At 44.0% G+C, this 21,019-nt stretch overlaps 1 protein-coding gene across 2 annotated transcripts in view; it reads right to left on the reverse strand.

The window, feature by feature from the left end:
- LOC309569323 (NACHT, LRR and PYD domains-containing protein 3-like) overlaps nucleotides 1-20,817 on the reverse strand; it is a 129,768-nt gene extending 108,951 nt beyond the window's left edge. For both annotated transcript variants that reach the window (XM_082275117.1, XM_082275116.1), the window contains exons 1-2: nucleotides 20,695-20,817; nucleotides 13,999-14,170 (exon numbers count right to left, since the gene is read on the reverse strand). In XM_082275117.1, the coding sequence (XP_082131243.1) occupies nucleotides 13,999-14,158 (160 nt within the window). In that variant the 5' untranslated portion in view covers nucleotides 14,159-14,170; nucleotides 20,695-20,817. The remainder of the gene's footprint in view (nucleotides 1-13,998; nucleotides 14,171-20,694) is intronic.
- Between the last annotated feature and the right edge of the window lie 202 nt (nucleotides 20,818-21,019).

Genomic DNA, 21,019 nt, shown 5'->3' on the forward strand with positions numbered 1-21,019 from the left:
GATAGAATTGAGGGACAGGTCGGAGTGTTTAGGCAGGGCGAGTTGTAGGCATTTTAGGGATAGAGTCTGCTGAATTATATAGGGTCAGTGTCTTCTACAAACTACAATCGATATTGCTGTGTGGGGGGTGGGGTGAATCTGCACTCAATCCTGATCTACGATCTCTTCTCAATCCTGTTAGGGACAGAGTCTGCTGAATTTTAGGGAAACTGTGTTCTACAAACTACAATCGATATTGCTGTGTGGTGTGGGATTGGAGATAGGCAGGTGTCAGTGATCCACATCCATTTTTCTGTGTGTGAGCTGCAGTGAACACAATCTTTTTGGGCTGCAGTGAACACAATCTTTTTGGGCTGCAGTGAACACAATCTTTTTGGGCTGCAGTGAACACAATCTTTTTGGGGTGCAGTGAACAAAATCTTTTTGGGGTGCAGTGAACACAATCCTTTTTGGTGTGCAGTGAACACAATCTTTGTGGGGTGCAGTGAACAAAATCCTTTGTGGGGTGCAGTGAACACAATCTTTTTGGGGTGCAGTGAACAAAATCCTTTTTGGGGTGCAGTGAACAACATCCTTTTTGGGGTGCAGTGAACACAATCTTTTTGGGGTGCAGTGAACAAAATCCTTTGTGGGGTGCAGTGAACACAATCTTTTTGGGGTGCAGTGAACACAATCTTTTTGGGGTGGAGTGAACAACATCCTTTTTGGGGTGCAGTGAACAAAATCCTTTTTGGGGTGCAGTGAACAAAATCATTTTTGGGGTGCAGTGAACACAATCTTTGTGGGGTGCAGTGAACACAATCTTTTTGGGGTGGAGTGAACAACATCCTTTTTGGGGTGCAGTGAACAACATCCTTTTTGGGGTGCAGTGAACACAATCTTTTTGGGGTGCAGTGAACACAATCTTTGTGGGGTACAGTGAACAGAATCTTTGTGGGGTGCAGTGAACACAATCTTTGGGGGGTACAGTGAACACAATCTTTGTGAGGTGCAGTGAACACAATCTTTGTGGGGTGCAGTGAACACAATCATTGTGGGGTGCAGTGAACTCAATCTTTGTGGGGTACAGTGAACACAATCTCATACTGAAGGTTTGAGGGTGCTGCCTGTTCCATACTCCCCCTACTCCTCATCTAGCCTTTTAGGGGTACAAACAATAGTAATTGGGGCCTAGTGTGGTTGTGTACGTGTGATATACATACACTTTTTTGGGATCATATTTTCTATTCCGCTATTTAATCAAAAACCTTTGGGGATCAGTTAAATTGGGGGATAGTCTGTGTTGGTACGTGTGAGAGAGATCCACCTTTCCAAGTTGTTGGGGTTCATCTCATACTTCTGAAGGTTTGAGGGTGCTGCCTGTTCCATACTCCCCCTACTCCTAGCCTTTTAGGGGTACAAACAATAGTAATTGGGGCCTAGTGTGGTTGTGTACGTGTGATATACATACACTTTTTTGGGATCATATTTTCTATTCCGCTATTTAATCAAAAACCTTTGGGGATCAGTTAAATTGGGGGATAGTCTGTGTTGGTACGTGTGAGAGAGATCCACCTTTCCAAGTTGTTGGGGTTCATCTCATACTTCTGAAGGTTTGAGGGTGCTGCCTGTTCCATACTCCCCCTACTCCTAGCCTTTTAGGGGTACAAACAATAGTAATTGGGGCCTAGTGTGGTTGTGTACGTGTGATATACATACACTTTTTTGGGATCATATTTTCTATTCCGCTATTTAATCAAAAACCTTTGGGGATCAGTTAAATTGGGGGATAGTCTGTGTTGGTACGTGTGAGAGAGATCCACCTTTCCAAGTTGTTGGGGTTCATCTCATACTTCTGAAGGTTTGAGGGTGCTGCCTGTTCCATACTCCCCCTACTCCTAGCCTTTTAGGGGTACAAACAATAGTAATTGGGGCCTAGTGTGGTTGTGTACGTGTGATATACATACACTTTTTTGGGATCATATTTTCTATTCCGCTATTTAATCAAAAACCTCTGGGGATCAGTTAAATTGGGGGATAGTCTGTGTTGGTACGTGTGAGAGAGATCCACCTTTCCAAGTTGTTGGGGTTCATCTCATACTTCTGAAGGTTTGAGGGTGCTGCCTGTTCCATACTCCCCCTACTCCTAGCCTTTTAGGGGTACAAACAATAGTAATTGGGGCCTAGTGTGGTTGTGTACGTGTGATATACATACACTTTTTTGGGATCATATTTTCTATTCCGCTATTTAATCAAAAACCTTTGGGGATCAGTTAAATTGGGGGATAGTCTGTGTTGGTACGTGTGAGAGAGATCCACCTTTCCAAGTTGTTGGGGTTCATCTCATACTTCTGAAGGTTTGAGGGTGCTGCCTGTTCCATACTCCCCCTACTCCTAGCCTTTTAGGGGTACAAACAATAGTAATTGGGGCCTAGTGTGGTTGTGTACGTGTGATATACATACACTTTTTTGGGATCATATTTTCTATTCCGCTATTTAATCAAAAACCTCTGGGGATCAGTTAAATTGGGGGATAGTCTGTGTTGGTACGTGTGAGAGAGATCCACCTTTCCAAGTTGTTGGGGTTCATCTCATACTTCTGAAGGTTTGAGGGTGCTGCCTGTTCCATACTCCCCCTACTCCTAGCCTTTTAGGGGTACAAACAATAGTAATTGGGGCCTAGTGTGGTTGTGTACGTGTGATATACATACACTTTTTTGGGATCATATTTTCTATTCCGCTATTTAATCAAAAACCTTTGGGGATCAGTTAAATTGGGGGATAGTCTGTGTTGGTACGTGTGAGAGAGATCCACCTTTCCAAGTTGTTGGGGTTCATCTCATACTTCTGAAGGTTTGAGGGTGCTGCCTGTTCCATACTCCCCCTACTCCTAGCCTTTTAGGGGTACAAACAATAGTAATTGGGGCCTAGTGTGGTTGTGTACGTGTGATATACATACACTTTTTTGGGATCATATTTTCTATTCCGCTATTTAATCAAAAACCTCTGGGGATCAGTTAAATTGGGGGATAGTCTGTGTTGGTACGTGTGAGAGAGATCCACCTTTCCAAGTTGTTGGGGTTCATCTCATACTTCTGAAGGTTTGAGGGTGCTGCCTGTTCCATACTCCCCCTACTCCTAGCCTTTTAGGGGTACAAACAATAGTAATTGGGGCCTAGTGTGGTTGTGTACGTGTGATATACATACACTTTTTTGGGATCATATTTTCTATTCCGCTATTTAATCAAAAACCTCTGGGGATCAGTTAAATTGGGGGATAGTCTGTGTTGGTACGTGTGAGAGAGATCCACCTTTCCAAGTTGTTGGGGTTCATCTCATACTTCTGAAGGTTTGAGGGTGCTGCCTGTTCCATACTCCCCCTACTCCTAGCCTTTTAGGGGTACAAACAATAGTAATTGGGGCCTAGTGTGGTTGTGTACGTGTGATATACATACACTTTTTTGGGATCATATTTTCTATTCCGCTATTTAATCAAAAACCTTTGGGGATCAGTTAAATTGGGGGATAGTCTGTGTTGGTACGTGTGAGAGAGATCCACCTTTCCAAGTTGTTGGGGTTCATCTCATACTTCTGAAGGTTTGAGGGTGCTGCCTGTTCCATACTCCCCCTACTCCTAGCCTTTTAGGGGTACAAACAATAGTAATTGGGGCCTAGTGTGGTTGTGTACGTGTGATATACATACACTTTTTTGGGATCATATTTTCTATTCCGCTATTTAATCAAAAACCTCTGGGGATCAGTTAAATTGGGGGATAGTCTGTGTTGGTACGTGTGAGAGAGATCCACCTTTCCAAGTTGTTGGGGTTCATCTCATACTTCTGAAGGTTTGAGGGTGCTGCCTGTTCCATACTCCCCCTACTCCTAGCCTTTTAGGGGTACAAACAATAGTAATTGGGGCCTAGTGTGGTTGTGTACGTGTGATATACATACACTTTTTTGGGATCATATTTTCTATTCCGCTATTTAATCAAAAACCTCTGGGGATCAGTTAAATTGGGGGATAGTCTGTGTTGGTACGTGTGAGAGAGATCCACCTTTCCAAGTTGTTGGGGTTCATCTCATACTTCTGAAGGTTTGAGGGTGCTGCCTGTTCCATACTCCCCCTACTCCTAGCCTTTTAGGGGTACAAACAATAGTAATTGGGGCCTAGTGTGGTTGTGTACGTGTGATATACATACACTTTTTTGGGATCATATTTTCTATTCCGCTATTTAATCAAAAACCTCTGGGGATCAGTTAAATTGGGGGATAGTCTGTGTTGGTACGTGTGAGAGAGATCCACCTTTCCAAGTTGTTGGGGTTCATCTCATACTTCTGAAGGTTTGAGGGTGCTGCCTGTTCCATACTCCCCCTACTCCTAGCCTTTTAGGGGTACAAACAATAGTAATTGGGGCCTAGTGTGGTTGTGTACGTGTGATATACATACACTTTTTTGGGATCATATTTTCTATTCCGCTATTTAATCAAAAACCTTTGGGGATCAGTTAAATTGGGGGATAGTCTGTGTTGGTACGTGTGAGAGAGATCCACCTTTCCAAGTTGTTGGGGTTCATCTCATACTTCTGAAGGTTTGAGGGTGCTGCCTGTTCCATACTCCCCCTACTCCTAGCCTTTTAGGGGTACAAACAATAGTAATTGGGGCCTAGTGTGGTTGTGTACGTGTGATATACATACACTTTTTTGGGATCATATTTTCTATTCCGCTATTTAATCAAAAACCTCTGGGGATCAGTTAAATTGGGGGATAGTCTGTGTTGGTACGTGTGAGAGAGATCCACCTTTCCAAGTTGTTGGGGTTCATCTCATACTTCTGAAGGTTTGAGGGTGCTGCCTGTTCCATACTCCCCCTACTCCTAGCCTTTTAGGGGTACAAACAATAGTAATTGGGGCCTAGTGTGGTTGTGTACGTGTGATATACATACACTTTTTTGGGATCATATTTTCTATTCCGCTATTTAATCAAAAACCTCTGGGGATCAGTTAAATTGGGGGATAGTCTGTGTTGGTACGTGTGAGAGAGATCCACCTTTCCAAGTTGTTGGGGTTCATCTCATACTTCTGAAGGTTTGAGGGTGCTGCCTGTTCCATACTCCCCCTACTCCTAGCCTTTTAGGGGTACAAACAATAGTAATTGGGGCCTAGTGTGGTTGTGTACGTGTGATATACATACACTTTTTTGGGATCATATTTTCTATTCCGCTATTTAATCAAAAACCTCTGGGGATCAGTTAAATTGGGGGATAGTCTGTGTTGGTACGTGTGAGAGAGATCCACCTTTCCAAGTTGTTGGGGTTCATCTCATACTTCTGAAGGTTTGAGGGTGCTGCCTGTTCCATACCCCCCCTACTCCTCATCTAGCCTTTTAGGGGTACAAACAATAGTAATTGGGGCCTAGTGTGGTTGTGTACGTGCGAGATACATACACTTTTTTTGATCATATTTCCTATTCCGCTATTCAATAAAAACCTTTGAGGATCAATTGAATTGCGGGATAGTCTGTGTCGGTACGTGTGAGAGAGATCCACCTTTCCAAGTTGTTGGGGTTCATCTCATACTTCTGAAGGTTTGAGGGTGCTGCCTGTTCCATACTCCCCCTACTCCTCATCTAGCCTTTTAGGGGTACAAACAATAGTAATTGGGGCCTAGTGTGGTTGTGTACGTGCGAGATACATACACTTTTTTTGATCATATTTCCTATTCCGCTATTCAATAAAAACCTTTGAGGATCAATTGAATTGCGGGATAGTCTGTGTCGGTACGTGTGAGAGAGATCCACCTTTCCAAGTTGTTGGGGTTCATCTCATACTTCTGAAGGTTTGAGGGTGCTGCCTGTTCCATACTCCCCCTACTCCTCATCTAGCCTTTTAGGGGTACAAACAATAGTAATTGGGGCCTAGTGTGGTTGTGTACGTGCGAGATACATACACTTTTTTTGATCATATTTCCTATTCCGCTATTCAATAAAAACCTTTGAGGATCAATTGAATTGCGGGATAGTCTGTGTCGGTACGTGTGAGAGAGATCCACCTTTCCAAGTTGTTGGGGTTCATCTCATACTTCTGAAGGTTTGAGGGTGCTGCCTGTTCCATACCCCCCCTACTCCTCATCTAGCCTTTTAGGGGTACAAACAATAGTAATTGGGGCCTAGTGTGGTTGTGTACGTGCGAGATACATACACTTTTTTTGATCATATTTCCTATTCCGCTATTCAATAAAAACCTTTGAGGATCAATTGAATTGCGGGATAGTCTGTGTCGGTACGTGTGAGAGAGATCCACCTTTCCAAGTTGTTGGGGTTCATCTCATACTTCTGAAGGTTTGAGGGTGCTGCCTGTTCCATACTCCCCCTACTCCTCATCTAGCCTTTTAGGGGTACAAACAATAGTAATTGGGGCCTAGTGTGGTTGTGTACGTGTGATATACATACACTTTTTTTGGATCATATTTTCTATTCCGCTATTCAATAAAAACCTTTCTAGGGCAAGATCTTAAATTACAGAAATATGAGGAGACCGTCAAATAAGGGCCATGGCCTGGGTCGTGGTGCTGCTGGTAGAGCTCCTGTTGCAAGGAGAGGACATGGTCGATCTGTGCCAGCTACACGCACAAGTGAAACACCTTCCTCAAGTGTGAGTAGGCGACAGAACCTGCATCAGTATTTGGTAGGGCATCAAACGCCCCTAGAAGTGATGAGGCCAGAACAAGTTGAGGCGATAGTAGATTGGTTTGCTGCTGACAGTGCCTCCAGTTCCTTCACATTGTCTCCCACCCAGTCTACTGCAGAAAGGTCAGAGTTGGCACCTGCAGCCAATGTCCAACCGTCTTTCACCTCACCCCCTTGCAAATCAGGCCAGCAGTCTGAGCCCCAAGCCATACAGCAGTCTCTTATTCTTTTTGAGGACTCTGTCAGCAGGGTTTCCCAGGGCCATCCACCTAGCCCTGCCCCAGAAGTGGAAGAGATTGAGTGCAGCGATGCCCAACCACTTATTCCTCAAGATGAGTACATGCAAGGATCATCGCAGCACGTCTCCGATGATGACGAAACGCAGGTGCCAACTGCTGGGGCGTTCAGCATTGTGGAGACCGACAAGGAGGGCAGGGGTGAAGACTGGGTGGAAGATGATGTGGAGGACGATGAGGTCCTCGACCCCACATGGAATGAACGTCATGCAGGTGAACTGAGTAGTTTGGAGGAAGAGGCGGTGGTCGCACAGAGCCACCAGCACAGCAGAAGAGGGAGCAGGGTGCAGAAGCGGAGCGGCCGTGCCCTAGACACTACGCCCGCTACTGCCCAACCCAGCAAGGGAACGAGCGCACCAAAGTCAGCTCAAAGGAGTTCTCTAGCGTGGAAGTTCTTTAGAAAATGTGCTGATGACAGGACATGAGTGGTTTGCACCCTGTGCAATCAGAGCTTGAAGCGAGGCATGAACCTTCTCAACCTGAGCACAACCTGCATGATCAGGCATCTAAGTGCAAAGCACGAGCTGCAGTGGAGTACACACCTTCAAAACCAAGAAACGTCTCTGGCTCATCCTGCTTCCTCTTCTGCTGCAGTCTCGGCCGCTCCAGCCACATCTGTAGTGATACCGGCACCTGCCACCCCGCAAACAGACGATCTGTCAGCAACACCACCACCTGGGTCACCAACAACCATCTCCACAATGTCCCGTGGAAGCGTTCAGCTTTCCATCTCCCAAACACTTGAGAGGAAGAGGAAGTACCCCCCTACCCACCCGCGATCCCTGGCCCTGAATGCCAGCATTTCAAAATTATTGGCCTTTGAAATGCTGTCATTCCGTCTGGTGGAGACGCACAGTTTTAAAAACCTTATGTCGGTGGCTGTCCCACAGTACGTCGTGCCCAGCCGCCACTACTTTTCCAGGCAAGCCATCCCTTCCCTGCACAACCAAGTGGGGGAAAAAATCAGGTGTGCACTGCGCAACGCCATCTGTGCCAAGGTCCACCTAACTACGGATACGTGGACCAGTAAGCACGGTCAGGGGCGTTATATCTCCCTAACGGCACACTGGGTAAATGCAGTGGCGGATGGGCCTGAGGCGGATAGCAATTTGGCGCATGTCCTTCCACCACCGAGGATTGCAGGGCGCTTCAGTTTGCCTCCTGTTCCTAACTCCTCCTACTCCGCTTCCTCATCCTCTACCGCCTCCTCATCCGGACAGCGTAACACCTTCACCACCAACTTCAGCACGGCCAGGGGTAAACGACAGCAGGCAGTTTTACAACTTGCCTGTTTGGGGGACAAACCACACACCGCGCAGGAGTTGTGGAGGAGCATGGAACAGCAGACAAATGAGTGGTTGCTGCCAGCGAGCCTCAAGCCCGGCCTGGTGGTGTGCGATAACGGGCGAAATCTCATAGCAGCTCTGGGCCTAGCCGGTTTGACGCACATCCCTTGCCTGGCGCATGTGCTGAATTTGGTGGTGCAGAGGTTCCTTAAAAACTACCCCGATATGTCAGAGCTGCTGCAGAAAGTGCGGGCCGTTTGTGCGCACTTTCGGCGTTCTCACCCTGCTGCTGCTCGCCTGGCAGCGCTGCAGCGTAACTTCGGCCTTCCCGCTCACCGCCTCATATGTGACGTGCCCACAAGGTGGAACTCCACCTTGCACATGCTGGAAAGACTGTGCGAGCAGCAGCAGGCCATAGTGGAGTTTCAGCTGCAGCACGCACGCGTGAGTCGCTCTGCGGAACAGCACCACTTCACCACCAATAACTGGGCCTCCATGCGAGACCTGTGTGCCTTGTTGCGCTGTTTTGAGTACTCCACCAACATGGCCAGTGGCAATGACGCCGTTCTCAGCTTAACTATCCCACTTCTATGCCTCCTTGAAAAAACAATTCGGGCGATGATGGAAGAGGATGTGGCACAGGATGAGGAGGAGGAGGAGGATGAAGAGGTAACATTTCCAAGGCTTTCAGGGCAGTCATTCGCAAGGGGCTCCGAGGGTGGGTTCCTGCACACGCAAACGCCAGGGACGCAATTGTCCAGCAGGGGCACAGTTCTGGAGGATGAGGAGGATGAGGAGGAGGAGGAGCTGGAGGAGGAGATGGAACCATGTTCACAGCAGGGTGGCACCCAGGCCAGCTCATGGCCATCACTGGTGCGTGGCTGGGGGGATACAGAGGACACGGACCATACACCTCCCACAGAGGACAGCCTTTCGTTGCCTCTGGGCAGCCTGGCACACATGAGCGATTACATGCTGCAGTGTCTCCACAACGACCGCCGAGTTGCCCACATTCTAACTTGTGCTGATTACTGGGTGGCCACGCTGCTGGATCCCCGTTACAAGGACAACGTACCGTCCTTAATTCACTCACTGGAGCGCGATCGCAAGATGCGCGAGTACAAGCGCACGCTGGTAGACGCCATGCTGCTGGCATTCCCATCTGACAGCGGGGCCACAGTGGAAGCACAAGGCAGAGGAGGAGGAGGAGGAGGTCGCCAACGCAACCAGGGCACCGCCAGCACCTCAGAAGGCAGGGTTAGCATGGCCGAAATGTGGAAAAGCTTTGTCAGCACGCCACAACAAACAGCAGCACCAGCAGCTCAGATGGAACGTCTTAGCAGGAGGCAGCATTTTACCAACATGGTGGAGCAGTATGTGTGCACACGCCTACATGTAGTGAATGACGGGTCTGCCCCCTTCAACTTCTGGGTCTCCAAATTGGGCACATGGCCTGAGCTTGCCCTTTACGCCTTGGAGGTGCTGGCGTGCCCTGCAGCCAGTGTATTATCTGAACGGGTATTTAGCACGGCTGGGGGCGTTATAACAGACAAGCGCAGCCGCCTGTCCAGAGACAATGTGGACAAGCTCACGTTCATTAAAATGAACCAGGCATGGATCCCACGGGACTTTTCCGTACCTTATGCAGAATAGCAATGGATACCGACCTTACCCACCCATTGTTCCATTTTTGCTCTTTCTCACTCTTTTGGGGTGTACCCTCATTTAAAATTTGTGAAAAGAAGCAGTGTTGGCTACCTCGTCCTCCTCCTCAGGGCCAGATTAATGTAGGGGCTATTGGAGCTGCAGCTCCAGGCCCCTACCTTTTATATAGGCCCCGGGTTGGCCATATTCACTGTTACCGCTCTTCTGTCACTTGTAAACACAGAAGTCTGGCTTCTATGCTCGCTTCCCCAGGCAGCACCCTCAGAACCTCCCCACACAGCGTGAAGGCCGGACAAGGAGGGACAGTTGGCGATGCATGGATGTGTTTATGGGCTTCAGAGACAGCATCCCATGTTGAATTAGGCATGCATGGCTGCACCCTTCCTCCTCTGGGTGCATGGCAAGGCACGGCCCTTAAGGCCCTTCAAAATCCTCAGCACCAAGCCCATGATGCTGTTAATCCGGCCCTGGTCCTCCTCCACCGCCGCTTCCACCTACACCGCCCATAGGTGTGCGCAGCCTATTGCATTAAGGTGTGCACCCCAAAGTTGAAATACACATGCATGTGTTTGCCAGCAGGGAGAGTAATGTATCGGGGCCATGTACCTGTAGGCAAGGAGAAATAGAGCAGAGCAGGTCCCAGGGAGATCTTTCCCATCTCCTCACTGGCAATGCTATGTGCCCTAGGTGATTAGGGTGTGCCCAGGCACACCCAGCACACCCTGTGCGCACGCCTATGTCACCGCCACATCCACCACCACCTCAACCTCCCTCCTACTCCATATGGGCCTCGTCCTTCAGAGATGAAGAAGAACATTGTTTTATTTTTCTGTTTTTTTTTGTTGTTTTAAGTTATTTCCCTATCCACATTTGTTTGCAGAGCACTTGCCATGCTCTTAATTACGTTTTGCTGCCATTTGCAGCACTCTAGCCCTTTCCTTTGGTGTTTTAGAGCCATTTTAGTGCCTTAAAGTTCGGGTCCCCATTGACTTCAATGGGGTTCGGTGTCCGGGAAAAGTTCGGTAAAAGTCCGGGACACGGACCCGGACTTTTTTTTAAAGTTCGGCCGAACCCGTCGAACACGGACATCTAGGTGTCCGCTCAACCCTATTTATAAGTGATCTGATTAATATTGTGTTCTGAATGATTGTATGGAACAAATAATCAATGCTATACCAGCCATTTTATATCCTAAGGTGTATTATCCCTTCCATTGTCACAGCTGTTTTTAGGCATTTTTTTATCCCCACACACATGGTAAAATGCACATTTTAGGCCCGAAGATTAGTTAAGTCTTCACACAATATACATCTTCTGAAAGAAGAGACTCTGGCAAAAAAATATTGGTAGGTAAATTTTTTAATGACCATGATATTAGTCTAACAGTTCATCAAATGCACAATTTCTATAAAAAATTTATAGTTCTTAGTTTTAAAAAAAAATCTAAGGTTTGTGGTTGTGACACCCAAAAAGGTGAGCTGAGCTACAGCTTTACTTTCCCTTTAACTGGTTTGTTCGGACCAATTTCCTACACTAGCAGGTGCACCCACTGGGCATACTGTATAAACTGTATAAAGGCTACGGGACATGAACATACCTTTCCACATTATGACATCATCCACCCACCTCTCCACTTCAGCCAATCACAGGAAGCTTTGAATTCATTCAAATAATACAAAGTTGCTTATGAATGGCTGAGCACCACTCAGCACTCAGCCTGACTAACTTTTGTCCAAGGTGTGAAATGGGATGTTCCTATCTCGCAGACAAAACAAAGTTCTGTTTACTGTATGTAGCTAGTTTATACAGCACTACCAGTGGGTGCATGTGTTAGTGGTGGAAATATTTTGATTGGGCCATCTTGAGCCAAATTAACTAGTTAAAGTGATAGAAAAGCTGTAGATCAGCTTTAAAGGTGGGGCTGCCTTTTCCAGACAATAGCCTATGCTGTAATGGGCCCTAGTACATGTTAAAAAATGTGCAGTTTTGTAAAACATTTATTATAATTATTGTAATACCTTAATCATCATTAATGAAGGGAACTGAAACTTCAAGCTGCAAAGCGACAGCCAAGAACACTTAAGGATTTAGAGAAGATCTGTAAAGATGAGTGGACCAAAATCCCTCTTGAAATGTGTGCAAACATGGTAACCCACTACAAGAAACATCTTACCTCTGTGCTTACCAACAAGGGTTTCTCCGCCAAGTACTAATTGCAACTCAATTTATAGCATTTGTTTCATGTGTTTTTTCAGATTTTTTGGTTGATATTCTGTCTCTATCATTTAACCACTTTAGGACCAGAGGATTTTCCTGCATTACGTCCAGGCCACTTTTTGCAACTTGGCACTGTGCGACTTTAACTGACAATTGCGCGGTCGTGCAATGCCGTACCCAAACAAAATTTAAGTCCTTTTTTTCCAACAAACAGAGCTTTCTTTTGGTGGTATTTGATCACCTCTGCGCTTTTCATTTTTTGTGATATTATTAAAAAAACAGCGGCAATTTTGAAAAAATATCAATATTTTTTCTAATTTGACAGTTAAAAAATATCCAATATATTCAATTTTTGTCATATATTTAGGCCAAAATGTATTAAGCTAAATGTCTTTGACAAAAAAATTCTCAATGAGCGTATTTTTAACCGCTTTAAGACCGGAAGATTTTACCCCATTCCTGACCAGGCCATATTTTGCGATTCGGCACTGCGTTACTTTAACGGACAATTGCGCGGTCATGCGATGATGTACCCAAATATAATTTATGTCCTTTTTTCCCACAAATAGAGCTTTCTTTTGGTGGATTTGATCTGTGCAATTTTTACTTTTTGCTCTATAAACAAAAAAAGAGCGACAATTTTGAAAAAATAACAATATTTTTCACAATTTTTTATATGAAATTCCCGCCCAAAAAAATGTAAAAATCAAAATTTTTTAACATTTTAGGCCAATTTGTTTTCTGCTACATATTTTTGGAAAAAAAAACATCGCAATAAGCGTATTGTGATTGGTTTGCGCAAAAATTATCGCAGCTATTAACTACGGGAAAGATTTATGTCATTTTTATTGTTTTTTTTTTTTTTTTTAGCGAGTAATGGCGGCGATCTGTGATTTTTTTTGCGGGACTGCGCCATTGCGGCGGACAGATCGGACCCTTGACTGACATTTTTGACACTTTTGGGGGGACCAGTGACATCACTACAGTAATCAGTGCTATAAATATGCACTGTTACTGCAAAAATTACACTGGCAGGGAAGGGGTTAACTGTATTGGAGAGGGAGGGGTTAAGTGTGTCTTAGGGGCGTGTTTCTAACTGTGATTGGACATGGCTACTTTTGTAAAAACAGAGATCAATGGTTCTGTAATGACGACACTGGCAGGGAAGGGGTTAACTTTATTGGTGATCAAGGGGTTAAATATATGCCTGGTGCTTACTGACGTGTGTGGGGGGAGGGGACTATGTGACACATGCACAGATCGCAGGTTCAGCTATGCACTGTCTGTCACATAGGAGATCCGCCCGCTTTGTTTACACAAGTGGGCGGATTTCCTCACTCGAACCCGACGATCGGGGAAGAGCGGCGGTGATCACCACCTCTCCTCCCCTGGCCCGACTCCCGCTGTGTCTGAATACAGCGGGAGCGAGCCTCCGGCGGCGCACGTGTGCCGCCCACAAGGGGAGGAGTCTAGCGACGTAGGTCTACGTCGCTGGACGGAATGGAGCCACTTTGCCGCAGTACGCTCCATGTGAGCGGTCAGCAAGTGGTTAAAATACACCTATGATAAAAATGATAGATCCTTAATTTCTTTTGTAAGTGGGCAAACTTACAAAATCTGCAGGGAAGCAAAAAAATATTTTCACCACTGTATATGAGAAAAGACACATTCCAAACGGACAGTGAGGTTTTGTTTGGTAATGGATACAAGAGCAAATCTACTAAAGAAAAAAAAGAGAGAACAATAATAATGGAGAGGAGTGCTATGTATGTGTACTGTGTTTATCAATGACAATGGAATTATACTTGGGATATTTGGTGTTAATCATTATTTTATCACAATGTTGACTGGAAAAACCAAGTCCTGTTACCTCTCTGTGTGATCTCATCCAGAACGGCCAATAAATTAGGATGAGGATGATCTTTCTTCAGTGCACAGAGACTTTCCCAGAGTCCAGTCACAGCTTCTCTTCCCTGATCCTGAATATCTTGTAACAAGGTGTGAGAGAAGGAAGACGGGTCTTTTTCCATTGACCGGTATTTCTGGAAAATATATCTTAATAATGTTTCATATCTTCAAATATTTTTAGTTCAATACATAAAAATCATTCTAGGTGTTTTGAACACTCCGCTCGGAAAAGAAAACATTGTCACCAGCAAGTTATACTGAGTACTGCTGACACATGCCTGAACTCTGCCTGATTTTGTGTGCTTTTGCTTTTAGAAATAGGACACTACCATTGCTGCAGACAAGAGAAAGACCACAGATCTGATTTATACTATTAACTATGGCTTCAATCTTTACAACTTTAGCATCCAGGCCAGACACTCCAACTGTCAGCCTGATCTAAAATATCAGTTAAAGAAGAATACTGTCTTCAGTGAATACCATTTCTATGAAAGGCTGTACTTGATCACCAACAATATTTAGGTAGGTGGTACATGTCCAGTAATATCCACATGAATGGCAGGACTCAAGGTTCCCCAGCAGAACATTCCCCAAAGCTTCACAGTGCCTCAGCCAGATTGTCTTCCTCCCGTACTGCATCCTGGTACCATCTCTTCCCCAGATAAGAGACACAGATGCACAAAAAGATATGTTGGCCTGGTGGTGCTGAGTGATTATTCTTCACCATTCAGACATTGGTCAGAGTGGAACCCATGGTCTATGGCCTATGCCGGGCATTATAGAGCTATCTGCTTCATGATCACAGCATCTGCAAGGGGCAAGTCAGCCATTACTAACTTAATTTGCAGCTCTGAGCTATCATGTGATTAAATGCCAAGAATCACAAGGGAAGCTAAAGGAGAAAGACATGAAGTGGTGTATCACAATAAGCCATGACATTTAGAACCCCCATCTTTTACCATGGTCACCAATCAATGCAGCACAATGGCACCCTGTATTTTACACTTTCTTTAGCCCACAGAAATACCAGCTGGTTGTATTTTCCCCCAACTCAAGAGTTCCTAGGCCTCCCCCAATGTCACCATATCAAAGCTTTAGAACATCGTACATAAATATTAAAAGGGTAACTCCACTTTTGTGGGGAAAAAAATAGCAAATAAGTGTCCATTCACACTAATACGACTTGTCAGGCGACTTGGTCAGCCTGACAAGTCATGCACCGTCGCGGTCCATTGTGTAGTACAGGAACGGTTCTAATAGGAGCGACACAAGTCGCTCCGACTTAGAAAAAGGGTCCTGTACTACTTTGGGGCGATCTGGAGCGACTTGCATAGACATTCATTTTATGAAGTCCGTGCAAGTCGTGCCGAAGTCGCACTGCACGTGACTTCACAGGTCGCCCCCTAGTCGGATCTGACATAGTGTGAACGGGCTCTAAACCACTTAAGCCCCGGGAAGATTTTACCCCCTTCCTGACCAGGGTTTTTTTGCGATTTTTTACTGCGTGACTTTAACGGACAATTGCGCGGTCGTGCGACGCTGTACCTAAACGAATTTGACGTCCTTTTTTTCCCACAAACAGAGCTTTCTTTTGGTGGTATTTGATCACCTGTGCGATTTTTTGATCATGCGCTATAAACAAAAAAAAAAGCGTCAATTTTGCAAAAATAACAATATTTTTCACATTTTTTTATATGAAATTCCCCCAAAAAAAATGTAAAAATCAAAATTTTTTAACATTTTCGGCCAATTTTTTTTATGCTACATATGTTTGGTAAAAAAAAAATCGCAAAAAGCGTATTTTGATTGTTTTGCGCAAAAGTTATCGCGTTTACTAACAAAGGGAAAGATTTTTGTCATTTTTGGTGTTTTTTTTAACGAGTAATGGCGGCGATCTGCGATTTTTTTCTTGCGGGATTGCGACATTGCGGCGGACAGATCGGACCCTTGACTGACATTTTTGACATTTTTGGGGTTACCAGTGACATTACTGCAGTAATCAGTGCTATACATATGCACTGTTACTGCAAAAATGACACTGGCAGGGAAGGGGTTAACTGTATTGGAGAGGGAGGGGTTAAGTGTGTCTTAGGGGCGTGTTTCTAACTGTGATTGGACATGGCTACTTTTGTAAAAACAGAGATCAATGGTTCTACATAGTAGAACCGTCTGATCTCCATTTTTACACAGGGGAAAATGACAGGCGGCTTGTTTACATTAGCCCCCTGCCTTTCTCCCTTCCCGGCGAACGATCGCGAGTGACCGGCAGACATCGGGTCCGCCGGTCACACGCACTGACTTGTTAGTGAACGAGCCGGGGCGGCGCGCTCGCCCGCTATTGGCTCACAAGTCAGTGACAGGCTAGTGACCTACCGGTAAGTCACTTTTTTCTGGCCGGGGCTGACCGCTGCAGTATATGTACTTGCGGCGGTCGGCAACCGGTTAAGAAAAAAACAATATAGCGTATACAATTGCGACACAAATCATATTGTGATTGAATGTTATTAAAAATTACCCTTCCTTTTCAATCTGCAGCTGTTGTAAATTTCTGGAAATGCAATGCAATATGGCTACCTGGAGGTGTTCTGTACACAGAATGTATACTGACCACACCCCCAGAAACATCATTTTCTGCTTGTGTGATTGGCTCACCAATTTTCCCAAAAGTCTGCCTAAGATACAAGTCAGATTTCTGGCATCTACTGCAACAAAAATGTCCTTTTTGGTGAGACACTCCCAATAGGAACACGTCTAAAGAGATGCAGGCCTAGCAGATTTCCTCATTAGAATCCTGCAGCTGCCGCAGCTGATAGATAATCATGAACACACTCCCATTAGATCCACCCAGCACAGCGGCACAGAGGAAAAAACAATGATTGCTTCAGAATAACTAAAGGTAGGAATCTGCAACAAAGTTTGTTAAAATCCTTGTAATGTACAGAGATCACCCAGAGGGGAATGTTTTTAACTCAACAAAAGTGGAGTTACGCTTTAAACATTCATATAATTGAAGACTATTTGCATTACTGCTCCCATTGCAAAATTAAATTATCTGAAATTGCTTCTACTAGTTTGTCCCACTGTATGAATATTATAATCACCTTATTTTTTAATAAGTTTTATTCACAAGAAAGATGCATCCCAACTGTGTCATTTATCATGTATATAGTATCATAACAACATGTAATCGTCTTAACTGCAAGATAATTCCTTTTACATTAACAAAATCTACATTTATTTTTTATATATCTTTAGACACTACACAACATCCAATAAATATCAAAGACCAAGAAAGGACATGTGAGACACAAAAAGCCAATTGTGCTTAGCTTTCAGAAAACAATTTTTAAAAATAATGACGAAAGTTGTTCAGAATTTGCTGCTCATACCCAATGGACATGCAGCTATAGGAAGGTGGTATCATGTCTGTCTGATATGCAGCTATAGGAAGGTGGTATCATGTCTGTCTGATATGCAGCTATAGGAAGGTGGTATCATGTCTGATATGCAGCTATAGGAAGGTGGTATCATGTCTGATATATAGTTACATAGTTAGTCAGGTTGAAAAAAGACACAAGTCCACCCAGTTCAACCAAAAAAAGAAAAACAGTATTGAAAACCCAACCATACAATCCTATATACACAATCCTATACCCGCAGTTGATCCAGAGGAAGGCGAAAATAAACCCCAGCAAAGCATGACCCAATTTGCTACAGCAGGGGAAAATATTCCTTCCTGATCCCCCAAGAGGCAATCGGATATTCTCTGGATCAACTTTACCTAAAAAAAAATGTTAGTACCCATTTATATTATGTACACCCAGGAAAGAATCCAGGCCTTTTTTAACCACTTTACCACCGGAGGATTTTCCTGCTTGATGTCCAGGCCACTTTTTGCAACTTGGCACTGCGCGACTTTAACTGACAATTGCGCGGTCATGCAACCCTGTACCCAAACAAGATTTACGTCCTTTTTTTCCCACAAACAGAGCTTCCTTTTGGGGGTATTTGATCACCTCTGCGCTTTTCATTTTTTTGCGATATTAATAAAAAAAGAGCGAAAATTTTACGAAAAAAATTGACATGTTCTACTTTGACAGCTAAGAAATATCCAATATATTCAACTTTTGTCATATATTTAGGTCAAAATGTATTTAGCTACATGTCTTTGACAAAAAAATTCTCAATGAGCGTATTTTTAATCACTTTGAGGAAGATTTTACCCCATTCCTGACCAGGCTATGTTTTGCGATTCGGCACTGCGTTGATTTAACGGACAATTGCGCGGTCGTGCAACGCTGTACCCAAATTCAATTTATGTCCTTTTTTTCCCCCACAAATAGAGCTTTCTTTTGGTGGTATTTGATCACCTGTGTGATTTTTTAATTTTTGAAAAAAAGAGCGACAATTTTGAAAAAAAAAAAAACAATATTTTTTACATTCTGATATATAACATTCCCAAAAAAAAGTTTAAAAATCTAAATTTTTTAACATTTTAGGCCAATTTGTTTTCTGCTACATATTTTTGGTTAAAAAAAATAATAATAAGCGTATTTTGGTTGGTTTGCGCAAAAGTTATCGCGTTTACTAACTACGGTAAAGATTTGTCATTTTTATTGCTTATTTTTTTTTTACTAGTAATGGTGGCGATCTGCGATTTTTTGCGTGACTGCGACATTTCGGCAGACAGATCGGACCCCTAACTGACATTTTTGACACTTTTCGGGGTACCGGTGACATTACTACAGTAATCAGTGCTATAAACATGCACTGTTACTATAATAATGACCCTGGCAGAGAAGGGGTTAATTTTATTGGTGATCAAGGGGTTAAATGTATGCCTCATGCTTACTGACCTGTGTGGGGGGAGGGGGTTGTGTGACACAGACACAGATCGCAGGTTCGGCTATGCTGAATCCTGTAATCTGTCCCTGTCTGTCACATAGGAGATTCACCCGTTTTGTTTACACAAGCGAACGGATTTCCTCACTCGATCCCCAACGATCGGGGAAGAGCGGCGGTGATCACCGCCTCTCCTCCCCTGGCCCGACTCCCGCCGTGTCTGAATACAGCGGGAGCGAGCCTCCGAGAGAGGGGAGAGTCTGGTGACGTAGGTCTACGTCGCCAGACAATAACGAGCCACTTTGCCACAGTAGCAGCACAGTGAGCAGTGGGCAAGTGGTTAAAGCAATCTAGTGAGCTAGCCAGAACCACCTCTGGAGGGAGTCTATTCCATATTTTCACAGCTCTTACCGTAAGAAACCTTTCCGTATTTGGAGACGAAATCTGTTTTACTCTAGACTTAAAGAGTGCCCTCTTGTCCTCTGTGTTGACCTTAAAGTGAACAACTCAACACCAAGTTCTCTATATGGACTCCTTATGTATTTATACATGGAGATCATATCCCCCCTTAATCTCCTCTTCTCAAGAGTGAATAAATTCAGTTCCTCTAATCTTTTCTCATAGCTGAGCTCCTTCATGCCTCTTATCAGTTTGGTTGCCCTTCTCTGCACTTTCTCAAGTTCCCCGATATCCTTTTTAAGAACTGGTGCCCAAAACTGAACTGCATATTCCATATGAGGTCTTACTAATGATTTGTACAGGGGCAAAATGATATCTCTCTCTCTGGAGTCCATGCCTCTGTTAATACAAGAAAGACTTTGCTTGCTTTGGAAACCGCAGATTGGCATTGCATGCTATTATTAAGCTTAGGATCTACCAGAACACCCAGATCCTTCTCCGCTATGGAGATATGTAAAAATAATGGGGTTATAGATGTGAGACTTTAAGATGTGGAAAGCTACAATGTAACACTGGGGATGATGTATTCATACAGCCATCTATGCTGTGGCAACATTGTCATATTACTGGAGCTCATACAGTATATTGCAGTCTAAATGAACATTTAAATTAATTTTTGTTCAAAAGAAAAAATGTTCCATGAATGTGAAGTCTATATGGTGCCATATCATAGACCACTATGGTGAAGTCATATTGTAACACATTCATCTTCAACTTTATCAAAACATTGTAAGCATTGAATAAGCCATCTCTAATGACATTAACACTTACATATAAATTACCCATACAAGGAGCATTCACACTTTAACTAGCAGCAAGTATTCTCTGATTTGCATTGTAATAAGTTTCACCTGCCTCTTTGATATACAGTGTGGCCCCTTTCACACTTGTGCGACTTAGCCTGCGATTTGGGACTTCAAAGTCGCATGACAAGTCGTACTCCATGATTTCCAATGAGTACCGTTCATATCTGTACTACTTCAAGTCACAATGACAAATTAGTCCCTGCACTACTTTGGGATGATTTTAATGCATTTTGAGGTCCAAAGATATAGGCATTGCTTCAAGTCCAATAAGTGTGAAAGGGGCCTTAATAATATTTATAAATTTGTGTTTAGGTACATTCTGGTGGGAGCAGTTGTGTAAATGGTTTTCATAGATTTATAGGATGTAATGAAGTTTTGATATGGTCACATTTTTTGGGTGGAGTTATCTATTCAGCTGTTTATGATCAGGATGGAGTGATATGGTGTACAATTAGGATTAGGGTAATCAATGTTTACAACTACAATGAGTCTACTCAGAATTCCCCTTTACATTTTTTTCTGTATGCATTTTAGAAATATCTTTTTCTTACGTCTGTGTTTAAGACATTCCGAGATGTTAGTTCTACCAGGACAGCATGAGGATTAAGATTCTCCAGGATGTAGATCAGATCATCTCTGTAGTACTCGAATATCCTCCTCAGTGATGGATCATCAAATGCAGACAGCTGACAGTGGAAATGATCAATACCCCCTAGAAAAAACACACAGAAATAAGTTTTCTGTTTTATAAGTGATTTGACTTAAAGCGGAGTTCCGGCCTCAAAATTGACTTTGGGCCATCCGCTTGCTGAGTGTCACCTGAAAAAGAAATGGATAATCACAATTTTTTTTTCTTTACTTATCTTGTTATTGAAG

This window comes from Pelophylax lessonae (genome assembly GCF_965119305.1).
Source record: "Pelophylax lessonae genome assembly, chromosome: 13".
Taxonomy (NCBI): Eukaryota; Metazoa; Chordata; class Amphibia; order Anura; family Ranidae; genus Pelophylax; species Pelophylax lessonae.